Here is a 13,091-nt window from a genome sequence, read left to right as displayed (position 1 = left end):
AGATATAGATAGATATAGATATTCAAAGACATAGATATATAGAGATATAGATATACAGAGATATAGATATACAAAGACATAGATATATAGAGATATAGATAAACAGAGATATAGATATATATAGATATACAGAGATATAGATATACAAAGACATAGATATATTGAGATATAGATATAAAGAGATATAGATATACAAAGACATAGATATACAGATATATAGATATACATAGATATAGATATGCAAAGACATATGTAGAGAGATATAGATATACAGAGATATAGATATACAAATATATAAATATATAGAGATATACAGAGGTATAGATATACAGATATATAAATACATAGAGATATTGATATATAGATATATAGATATACAGAGATATAGAGATATAGATACAGAGGTATAGATATACAGAGATATAGATATATAAATACATAGAGATATAGATATACAGAGATATAGATACAGTATACAGAGATATGGAAATACAGAGATATAGATATACAGAATTAATGAGGATCCATAATAAACCCCAGGAAGAGTAGCTGCTGCCTTGGCAGGAACTAATGGGGATCCATAATAAACCCCAGGAAGAGTAGCTGCTACCTTGGCAGGAACTAATGGGGATCCATAATAAACCCCAGGAAGAGTAGCTGCTGCCTTGGCAGGAACTAATGGGGATCCATAATAAACCCCAGGAAGAGTAGCTGCTGCCTTGGCAGGAACTAGTGGAGATCTTCCCCTCTCCCCCTGCTCACATGGCAGCTCTCCTCTTCCCACTACTCTGCTGCTCTTTTCCGCCCCTCTCCCCCCCTTGCTCACATCATCAATCTCTCTCTTCCTCTCCTCCTCTCATCCCACAGAGAGAGAGAGAGAGAGAGAGAGAGCGAGAGAGAGAGAGAGAGAGAGAGAGAGAGAGAGAGAGAGAGAGAGAGAGAGAGAGAGAGAGAGAGAGAGAGAGAGAGAGAGAGAGAGAGAGAGAGAGAGAGAGAGAGAGAGAGAGAGAGAGAGAGAGAGACAGGGAGAGAGAGAGAGAGAGAGAGAGACAGAGAGAGAGAGAGAGAGAGAGAGAGAGAGAGAGAGAGAGAGAGAGAGAGAGAGAGAGAGAGAGACAGAGAGAGAGAGAGAGAGAGAGAGAGAGAGAGAGAGAGAGAGAGAGACAGAGAGAGAGAGAGAGAGAGAGAGAGAGACAGAGAGAGAGAGAGAGAGAGAGAGAGAGAGAGAGAGAGAGAGAGAGAGAGAGAGAGACAGAGAGAGAGAGAGAGAGAGAGAGAGAGAGAGAGAGAGAGAGAGAGAGAGTGGCTTTTCCTTATTCACCTCTTCCAGTCTAAAAATAGCCGCCACCCCCTACAAATATCTCCACGGAGAAAGAGCTGGAGAACATTGGTTTTCTCAAAGCTATTCATGGGTTGCATGTTTCGTGACAATATTGTTTTGAACATTTGTTTTGGATTGATGCCCGACTGAGCATTCTACTCTGCTTTACAGTGGCTTGGAAATACAATGAAGGAGGAGGCAAATAATTACAGAGATATAGATATACAAAGACATAGATATATAAAGATATAGATATACAGAGATATAGATATACAAAGACATAGATATATAGAGATATACAGAGATATAGATATATATAGATATACAGAGATATAGATATACAAAGACATAGATATATATATAGATATACAGAGATATAGATATACAAAGACAGAGATATATAGAGATATATATATATATATATATATATATATATATATATAGAGAGATATAGATATATATAGATATACAGAGGTATAGATATACAGAGATATACAGATATATAAATACATAGAGATATAGACATGCAAAGATATAGAAATACAGATATATCGATATACAGAGAAATACAGAGCTATAGATACATAGAGACATGTGACCGACCGGCTCCAATCGATCTTAGGTAGCAAAGTTTGAAATTGTGCTTTTTACATTGGATAAAAGTAGAGACTCAGAGCTACAAAATGATATATAATACACGACAGTTGAAGAACAATGGGAAAGTATTTTTTATTTGAAAGTTGATAAACTTGCAAACTCACTTTTGAGAAAATGGCCCTTCAATGTTTTGGTACACCTACTGGAGAGCTCTTCTTTGTCTACACCCATTCAGCATCGTTCACACCCTCTTAAGCCTTAGCCCCACCCATCTCTTTAATGATTCACATGTGAGGCCATGTACTAAACAACCAAAGATATCAAGACTAAAGGTTGGTTTATACTACGGGTGTGTTCGTACATTTAATCTGGAATGCCAGAGTGCGCTCCGGACGTTCGTAACTTCAGAGCATTTCGCTCTCGGAGCATTCAGAGCCACACTGGACGCTCTGGGTGAGGAGTAGGGTTGATCCGAGCGTTCTGACCTCACAACAGCAGTCAAGCACCCAAGCTAACCGGCTAACGTTGGCTAGCTTGCTAGCTACTTCCAGACACAAATGAGAGAACAACACCATTTTACTGACCCTAGTAGAGCTGGTTAGGCTGTTTTTATGTTATCCAGAGGGCTCTGGCACACTCAAATGAGAGTGCTCTGAAATCAGAGTAGATAGCCAGAGCGAATTTACCAGCTACATCTATCGACAGTTGTCGCAGTGACATCATGAACATTCTATTGAAATGGTAACTTGCATAGTGGAGTCTTTTGTTTAGAAATGTGGCTAGCTGGCTAGCTAAACACTGAAACATAATACCAACTCATAATGTCACTACCCTGCATGAAACTGCAGGTAACTAACCAACCAGGATCAACATTAGTTAGCTAATATCAGGCTATAACTAGCAATGCAAATGGCTCTGAGATACAAATAATATTACTACACAGATAGCGAGACAGCCAGATAACATTAGCTAACTAGCTAGCTAACACTACTCTAAACGAGTGCCTGACAAAATTAGAAATGTGTAATATCTGAAAATGTAGCTAGTTAGACTATCTTAACCGTATTACATCTCCCTCTCTGTTATGGATGCCCTTAGTTTTAAGATGTAATCCGGAGACAGGTGTTTTATACAACAGCCTTCTGTGTGTTCTCTTTTCGACTCTGTCTGCATATTTGCAATCAAACGCCAGAATTTTCTCCATCTCCTTAGCTATAATACTCTAATTCCACTGATTTCAAAACTCGGTCCTCCTGAAAGTGGAGAGCAACACTGATCCAGTTCTACTACTTGATGTCTTTATAAAAAAAACACGTTAGAAAGGATTACCTAGACATACTGAGCAGCTCATGTTATAGACAGAAGCCTGCTACATGGCAGACCAATCTGAACTCATCTCTCGTTATGTCCAGCCCACTCATTATCTCAGCCAATCATGGCTAGAGGAAAGGTTGCTGGCTTTAACTGTGGCTAAACCAACTAGACTCATAATTTCACCATTTTATTTGTATTTACAGATGGCACACAAGTTTGTTATTAAGGCACATTAAAGTTCAAATATTCTAGAATGGATTTCTGCCCCCCAAAAAACGAATTTGGATAAATATACAAAAGTTTAAGTTCATTAAGATCCGAGGAAACAATGTGAGCCTTTTCAACTACGTGGATGACATGGCTCTGGTAGGGCTCTTTATTAAAGATGCTACGTCAGATGTGGACAGCTGTTTATAAACAGACCAACAACCTTCAAGAATGGTATCGGTCAAGTGGCCCTCCACATCAATGTGGAAAAGATAAAAGGAGCTGATCATCAATGGCAACAACTTACCAATGTCCAATCCCCTCTCTCTGATCGACCAACCAACGGAGGTGGTTGAGTGTTCAAATAATTATTCAACCAATCGGAAACAACTTTGAAGACGGAGACACACATAAATGTGAAGTCTTCAAAAGTCAACAGAGCTCTGGGCTTTTCATTGGATGTATTAGGCATCTGACTTCAGATCATGTTAAGGATATGTTAAAGAAAGACCCCACTGAATGATTCAGCACATGAAAAATAAATAACATCTGTCTTGGTGAAATGTCCTTTATAACACAAGGAAGTTACATCACCGAAACGCGTTTTTTTCATCCGCTGTGGACAGAGTGAGTCGACACACTACATTCTGAAGACTGGAGCCTCTCTTCAGGCACTGGACAGTAGAAATTCAGACTTCAATTTGAATTGACCCTAACACTGGACAGTAGAAATTCAGACTTCAATTTGAATTGACCCTAACACTGGACAGTAGAAATTCAGACTTCAATTTGAATTCAATTTGAATTGACCCTAATAGCATGGCTTTTTGTCAGTAACAACTGTTTAGTTTTGAATGGATGTAATGGTCTGAAAACATCAGACAGAGAGATGGACAATGTTCTGACACTATGTTCTGACCAATCATTTAGGCCTATACTTGCCTGTTCATCTGTCTACTTACAGTTTTTCTCAGTCGCTTTGGTGCATTTCTTAGATCAAAAGTGCAATTCTTGATACTACTTGTACAAATTCCAAATCATCTAGTCACTTGTGCACATCATTAAAGCAATTTCTTATTCCTTTGAACAAATTGCAATTGATAATGTACAAGTGTCAGCTTTTTTCCACATTATCAATTGCTCATGTCATGTTGATCAAAATATAGTAGATGGTTCTCTGTTGAATAGTCTTGCTCCTCAAAACATCTAGGCATTGGTTCCTTGCATAAAAACATTACATGCAAAATTGTTGAACTATTTGTCATAAACTGTCAAGCATAGTTTTACACATTTCCATTAGACCTTAGTTCAACATTAGTTCAACCAACAATCAACCAGTTGTCTAAATTGCTCAAAGGTGCATCTCATGAAGAATCAATTGGCAAGCATATATAGACAGACCACAACCCAGAGTTAAAATTTTCCAATAATGGATGGACCAGGAAATGAACAGGGTCAACAGCCAAGAGGAGGAAGAAGAGGAGCAAGGATGTGTGGTGGAAGGCAAAACAGAGGAAGAGGCAGAAGAGGACATAGGCGCATATCTGATGACATAAGGGCCACTATTGTAGACCATGTTGTCAATCATGGCCTTACAATGGCTGAGGCTGGTCGAAGGGTGCAGCTGAATATTGGGAGATCAACCGTGTCCTCACTAGTTCAAACGTTTCGGAGAGAGAACAGGTCTGTCCACCAATGTACAGTGTTACTGTATATAAGCAGTATACTGTATACTTCCTACAATGCTTCATATTACAGTAGTCCACTTGTATTTCACAACATACAGAAATATACTCTATACAGATACATACTGCACCTTACATGCACCCACCTGTATGTTTTACAGTATAATGTGTGTTCGGTGGCAGAGGACGCCTTTTCACACCTCAACAGGAGGAGGCTATTTGCACCATGAGCTAAGGAGCTACGGTACCAGTATGTACAGGTAAAACATATATCTATGCAACTACTGTACAGCAACATTTTATAGTGGTACATAGTACAGTAAGCATAAACTGCACACATGTCCATTGCTGTGGAAGGAACATGCAATATATGTACATTTTATGTCACTCTTCCTTACCAAAACAAATTCAACTGTGTGTTCTGGGATATGATGTAATAATGGAGTTGGAATCAGGTGAACCATCTCACAACGTTGTATACGTGGATGAGGCTGGCTTCATCCTGACCAAATGCAGAAGGCGGGGTCGGAATATCATCGGTCACAGAGCTACTGTGGATTTGCCAGGCCAACGGGGAGGAAATATCACCATGTGTGCTGCTATTTCGGAGCATGGTGTCCTAACCCATATCCCCCTTATAGAGCCATACAACACCCAGCATCTACTCAACTTTTTAGAGACTCTCTACAGGGCTTTCATCCCTGATGATGAGTGGGGTCTGTTTAGAGAGGATTTGCCAAAGTATGTGGTAATTTGTGATAATGTGAGTTTCCATCGATCAAACATCATAAGGCAATGGTTTGTGACCCACCCGAGGATGCTCATAGAATTCCTCCCACCTTATTCACCATTCCTTAACCCAATTGAGGAGTTATTTTCAGCATGGAGGTGGAAGGTGTACGATCGTCAGCCACACACACAGATGACCCTGCTGGCTGCAATGGATGCAGCATGTGAGGACATCACAGTAGACGCCTGCAGAGGATGGATAAGGCATTCCAAAAGATTCTTTCCACGTTGCATTGAAGGCATAATATCCGGTGTGATGTGGATGAGAATATGTGGGCCGACAGACAGGAACGTCTGGATGTGTAGAGACAGCACAACAGTGCTGCGGGCAAAGTTGTGCCTTCTGTGTTTCTTTCTAATTGAGTCTTTTTTCCTTTGTTCCCTTTGGGTTGTCCAGTCTCTTTCAATCAATAACCCACATACAGTAATATGTAAATAGTACTGTTGAAATTGATATATGCCATAGAAGTGCAGCCTTGTGCATTTTCAATACAGTAACTGTCATCCAAACTGTAGCCTAAGTTTACATCAGGTAATACTGTCAAAGTACACAGTTACATTGACAACATGCCTAAACATTTTGACGACCTTGTTCGTGAACAATGACTCAATGACTTATCATTCTGATGACACTGGCATGATCATTGGCATGAATATTTACTTTTGAGAGATGTACTTAAGGATTTTTAGTGACTGACTAGCTTTAGAAACATGTCTATTGTATATTGCAGTTTGTACAAATTGTTCTGAGAAATGCGCTTGTTATTTTGCACATTAAAAATGCACCATAGCGACTGAGAAACTGTAATAATGTGCTCAGTTCAGTCATATTGATTTCAGTCCAGTTCTCTTTGTACAGTGCAAACACACGTCCTTAAAATAGCTTTGAACAGCTAGAGTACAACAGTATTTCATAAAAATGACAGTGTTCTGCATCCCAGAAGGCTCTCTATTTCCTATATAGTGCACTACTTTTAACAAAGCCTTATAAGGCTCGTATAGTGAATAGAGAGGCATTTGGGATTCAGTACAGACGGGTGTTTTGAAATACTGTTGTACTCTAGCTGTTCAAAGCTATATTAATTAAGGACGTGTGTACTGTACAAAAGAGAACTGGACTGAAATCAACATTCCTGATGACCGAACTGAAAACATCAAGCAGACAGTCTGGTCTGATGACATGTTTCGTGTTCAGAATCCTGGTCATAAGAGGATAGGATATATTTGATTGTACACTCCTACAGAAAAATAGTTCTTCAAGGGTTCTTCGGCTGTCCCCATAGGAGAACCCTTATTGGTTCCAGGTAGAAACCTTCTGGGTTGTGTGTAGAACCCTCTGTAGAAAGGATGTTGTTTGTAAGCCAAAAAAGGGTTCTACCTGTAGCCGAAAACAGAGAATATACAAACACTACAGTACACACACACACAAATACAGCTGATCTCCCTCACGTTACTCTAAATATAACAGCTGATCTCCCTCACATTTCTCTTAATTAAAACAGTACTCTGTAAACCCACGGGCTGTCTCAACTCTGGACCTGAACAGAACACACCTGCAGGCTGTAGTAGTTCAGCATTGGTCAGTTGTGGTCAGCATTGGTCAGTACTTCAATCAGTTATCGAACCCATTGCCCTCTATGGTTGTGAGGTCTGGGGTCCACTCACCAACCAAGAATTCACTAAATGAATTGACAAACACTGAATTGAGACTCTCCATGCAGAATTCTACAAAAATATAATTTGTGTACAAGGCAAAACCCCAAACAATGCAGAGCAGAATTAAGACTGTCCCTGCTAGTTATCTACATCCAGACAAGAGCTGTTCAATTCTACAACCACCTAAAATGGATTCCCACACATTCCACCACAAAGCCCTCACCTACAGAGAGATGAACCTAAAAAAGAGCCCTCAGCCAGCTGGTTCTAGGGCTCTGTTCACAAACACAAACAAACCCCACAGAGCCCCAGGACAGCAACACAATTAGACCCAACCAAATCATGAGAAAGCAAAAAGATAACTATTTGACACACTGGACAGAATCAACCAAGGAATAGAGCACATTGAAATGCTATCTGGCCCTAAACAGAATGCCTGGCCACTGTGACAGACCATACATTAAAAAAATCTTAGACTATGTACAGACTCAGTGAGCATAGCCTTGCTATTGAGAAAGGCTGCCGTAGGCAGACCTGGCTCTCAAGAGAATACAGGCTATGTGCACACTGCCCACAAAATGAGGTGGAAACTGAGCTGCACTTCCTAACCTCCTGCCCAATGTATGACCATATTAGAGACACATATTTCCCTCAGATCACACAGACCCACAAATAATTGTAAAACAAATCAAACATTGATATACTCCCATACCTGGCAATATACAGCAGTGTGCAGAGATAGATAGATAGATAGATAGATAGATAGATAGATAGATAGATAGATAGATAGATAGATAGATAGGTAGGTAGGTAGGTAGGTAGGTAGGTAGGTAGGTAGGTAGGCAGGCAGGGTGGCAGGCAGGCAGGCAGGCAGGCAGGGTGGGCAGGCAGGCAGGCAGGTGGCAGGCAGGCAGGCAGGCAGGCAGGGTGGCAGGCAGGCAGGGTGGGTGGCAGGCAGGCAGGCAGGCAGGCAGGCAGGCAGGCAGGCAGGTGGTGGGTGGGTGGGAGGGTGGGTAGGTAGGTAGGTAGGTAGGTAGGTAGGTAGGTAGGTAGGTAGGTAGGTACTCACTTGGCCAGCTTGGTCTCTATGTGCTGTCGTGTCTCCTGTCTCTCCAGGTCTGAGCGAACAGGGAAGATGTTTCTGTCCTCCAGCTCCTGCTGACTGGGCCGGTTACGAAGCTTCACCGTTAACAACTCCTTACGAATCCGCCGCGGCAGGGTGCCTACACACACACACACACAGACACACAATTATTACCCCACTGGGTCTTTACCATTATTCCAGCAGGTCTATAAGGGAGGGAACCCCCTGTCTTTCACAGTAACACACACACACCTATATCCCAGCAGGTCTATAAGGGAGGGAACCCCCTGTCTTTCACAGTAACACGCACACGCACACACGTATATCCCAGCAGGACTATAGGGAGGGAACACCTTGTCTTTCACAGTAACACACACACACACGCACACACACACACCTATATCCCAGCAGGACAATAAGGGAGGGAACCCCTTGTCTTTCACAGTAACACACACACACACACGTATATCCCAGCAGGACTATAGGGAGGGAACACCTTGTCTTTCACAGTAACACACAGACAGGACTTCAGTGGGGCAGAGATGGGATGAAGACAATGTTTTTTTTTTCTAGGCTCCTATGTCTTTAAAAAATAAATTGGGTGGGTGTAGTGGAGAAGGTGTGTGCTAGATTGCCTAGGTTTAAATGGGTGCTACCCCAACTGTCTCATAGGGGAAGGGTGCTGGTAGCCAATAACCTAGCAGCCTCTACCCTGTGGCACAGACTAATGATTTTACAGCCACCTGATACAAGAGCTTCAGAGGACCCTTGTCAATTCCTTCTGGTCTGGACAACATTGTATTAAAGTTGCAGCCCTGTACCTGCCCCTGCACGAGGGAGGGCGAGGCCTGGTGGACATTTCTTCTCGGATCATGGCTTTCAGGCTCCAAGCAGACTGTTGTCCAGGGACGGTTCTAGCAGCCCAGAGACTGTTGTACATTAACGGTTCTAGCAGCCCAGAGACTGTTGTCCAGGGACGGTTCTAGCAGCCCAGAGACTGTTGTCCAGGGACGGTTCTAGCAGCCCAGAGACTGTTGTCCAGGGACGGTTCTAGCAGCCCAGAGGCTGTTGTCCAGGGACGGTTCTAGCAGCCCAGAGACTGTTGTCCAGGGACGGTTCTAGCAGCCCAGAGACTGTTGTACAGGGACGGTTCTAGCAGCATAGAGACTGTTGTCCAGGGACGGTTCTAGCAGCATAGAGACTGTTGTCCAGGGACGGTTCTAGCAGCATAGAGACTGTTGTCCAGGGACGGTTCTAGCAGCATAGAGACTGTTGTCCAGGGACGGTTCTAGCAGCATAGAGACTGTTGTCCAGGGACGGTTCTAGCAGCATAGAGACTGTTGTCCAGGGACGGTTCTAGCAGCCCAGAGACTGTTGTCCAGGGACGGTTCTAGCAGCCCAGGGACTGTTGTCCAGGGACGGTTCTAGTACCCCAGAGACTGTTGTCCAGGGACGGTTCTAGCAGCCCAGAGACTGTTGTCCAGGGACGGTTCTAGCAGCCCAGAGACTGTTGTACAGGGACGGTTCTAGTACCCCAGAGACTGTTGTCCAGGGACGGTTCTAGTACCCCAGAGACTGTTGTCCAGGGACGGTTCTAGTACCCCAGAGACGGTTGTACAGTGACGGTTCTAGCAGCCCAGAGACTGTTGTCCATGGACGGTTCTAGCAGCCCAGAGACTGTTGTCCAGGGACGGTTCTAGTACCCCAGAGACTGTTGTCCAGGGACGGTTCTAGTACCCCAGAGACTGTTGTACATTGACGGTTCTAGCAGCATAGAGACTGTTGTCCAGGGACGGTTCTAGCAGCATAGAGACTGTTGTACAGGGACGGTTCTAGCAGCATAGAGACTGTTGTACAGGGACGGTTCTAGCAGCATAGAGACTGTTGTACAGGGACGGTTCTAGCAGCATAGAGACTGTTGTCCAGGGACGGTTCTAGCAGCATAGAGACTGTTGTCCAGGGACGGTTCTAGCAGCATAGAGACTGTTGTCCAGGGACGGTTCTAGCAGCATAGAGACTGTTGTCCAGGGACGGTTCTAGCAGCATAGAGACTGTTGTCCAGGGACGGTTCTAGCAGCCCAGAGACTGTTGTCCAGGGACGGTTCTAGCAGCCCAGGGACTGTTGTCCAGGGACGGTTCTAGTACCCCAGAGACTGTTGTCCAGGGACGGTTCTAGCAGCCCAGAGACTGTTGTCCAGGGACGGTTCTAGCAGCCCAGAGACTGTTGTACAGGGACGGTTCTAGTACCCCAGAGACTGTTGTCCAGGGACGGTTCTAGTACCCCAGAGACTGTTGTCCAGGGACGGTTCTAGTACCCCAGAGACGGTTGTACAGTGACGGTTCTAGCAGCCCAGAGACTGTTGTCCATGGACGGTTCTAGCAGCCCAGAGACTGTTGTCCAGGGACGGTTCTAGTACCCCAGAGACTGTTGTCCAGGGACGGTTCTAGTACCCCAGAGACTGTTGTACATTGACGGTTCTAGCAGCCCAGAGACTGTTGTACATTGACGGTTCTAGCAGCATAGAGACTGTTGTACATTGACGGTTCTAGCAGCCCAGAGACTGTTGTACATTAACGGTTCTAGCAGCCCAGAGACTGTTGTACATTGACGGTTCTAGCAGCATAGAGACTGTTGTACATTGACGGTTCTAGCAGCATAGAGACTGTTGTACAGGGACGGTTCTAGCAGCCCAGAGACTGTTGTCCAGGGACGGTTCTATCAGCCCAGAGACTGTTGTACAGGGACGGTTCTAGCAGCCCAGAGACTGTTGTACAGGGACGGTTCTAGCAGCCCAGAGACTGTTGTCCAGGGACGGTTCTAGCAGCCCAGAGACTATTGTACAGGGACGGTTCTAGTACCCCAAAGGCTGTTGTCCAGGGACGGTTCTAGCAGCCCAGAGACTGTTGTCCAGGGACGGTTCTAGCAGCCCAGGGACTGTTGTACAGGGATGGTTCTAGCAGCCCAGAGACTGTTGTCCAGGGACGGTTCTAGCAGTCCAGAGACTGTTGTCCAGGGACGGTTCTAGCAGCCCAGGGACTGTTGTACAGGGACTGTTCTAGCAGCCCAGGGACTGTTGTACAGGGACGGTTCTAGCTGGGTCGACACAGCCTACACAGCCTCCTGTACACCCTGTTCACCCACGACTGCATGGCCAGGCACGACACCAACACCATTATTAAGTTTGCAGACGACACAACAGTGGTAGGCCTGATCACAGACAACAACGAGACAGCCTATAGGGAGGTCAGAGACCTGGCCAGGTGGTGCCAGGACAACAACCTCTCCCTCAATGTGATCAAGACAAAGGAGATGATAGTGGACTACAGGAAAGGAGGACTGAGCACGCCCCCATTCTCATCGACGGGGCTGTAGTGGAGCAAGTTGGGAGCTTCAAGTTCCTTGGTGTCCACATCAACAACAAACTAACATGGTCCAAACACACCAAGACAGTCGTGAAGAGGGCACAACAAAACCTCTTCCCCCTCAGGAAACTAAAAAGATTTGGCATGGGTCCTGAGATCCTCAAAATGTTCTACAGCTGCAACATTGAGAGCATCCTGATCGGTTGCATCACTGCCTGGTAGAGCAATTGCTCGGCCTCTGACCGCAAGGCACTATAGAGGGTAGTGCGTACGGCCCAGTACATCACTGGGGCCAACCTTCCTGCCATCCAGGACCTCTGCACCAGGCAGTGTCAGAGGAAGGACCTAAAAATTGTCAAAGACCCCAGCCACCCCAGTCATAGACTGTTCTCTCTACTACCACATGGCAAGCGGTACCGGGGTGCCAAGTCTAGGACAAAAAGGCTTCTCAACAATTTTTACCCCCAGCCATAAGACTCCTGAACAGCTAATCAAATGGCTACCCAGACTATTTGCATTGCCCCCCCCCAACCCCTCTTTTACGCTGCTGCTACTCTCTGTTCATCATATATGCATAGTCACTTTAACTATATCTACATGTACATACTACCTCAATCAGCCTGACTAACCGGTGCCTGTATATAGCCTCGATACTTTATGGCCTCGCTACTGTTTATAGCCTCGCTACTGTATATAGCCTCGCTACTGTATATAGCCTCTCTACTGTATATAACCTCTCTACTGTATAAAGCCTCTCTACTGTATATAGTCTCTCTACTGTATATAGCCTCTCTACTGTATATAACCTCTCTACTGTATATAGCCTCTCTACTGTATATAGCCTATCTACTGTATATAGCCTCTACTGTATATAGCCTCTCTACTGTATATAGCCTCTCTACTGTATATAGCCTCTCTACTGTATATAGCCTCTCTACTGTATATGGCCTCGCTACTGTTTATAGCCTCTCTACTGTATATAGCCTCTCTACTGTATATAGCCTCTCTACTGTATATAGCCTCTCTACTGTATATAGCCTCGCTACTGTATATAGCCTCGCTACTGTATATAGCC

General features: G+C 44.2%; 1 protein-coding gene across 1 annotated transcript in view; it reads right to left on the bottom strand.

Annotated features, from left to right (window-relative positions):
- LOC112255381 (phosphatase and actin regulator 3) overlaps window positions 1-13,091 on the bottom strand; it is a 79,510-nt gene that overhangs the window by 37,789 nt on the left and 28,630 nt on the right. Inside the window, exon 8 of the mRNA XM_042324968.1 lies at window positions 8,639-8,792. Within this exon, the coding sequence (XP_042180902.1) occupies window positions 8,639-8,792 (154 nt within the window). The remainder of the gene's footprint in view (window positions 1-8,638; window positions 8,793-13,091) is intronic.

Source organism: Oncorhynchus tshawytscha, linkage group LG07 (genome assembly GCF_018296145.1).
Source record: "Oncorhynchus tshawytscha isolate Ot180627B linkage group LG07, Otsh_v2.0, whole genome shotgun sequence".
NCBI classification, from domain to species: Eukaryota; Metazoa; Chordata; class Actinopteri; order Salmoniformes; family Salmonidae; genus Oncorhynchus; species Oncorhynchus tshawytscha.
Note: the sequence above shows the minus strand (reverse complement) of the source record. Positions and strands in the feature narration are given on the sequence as shown.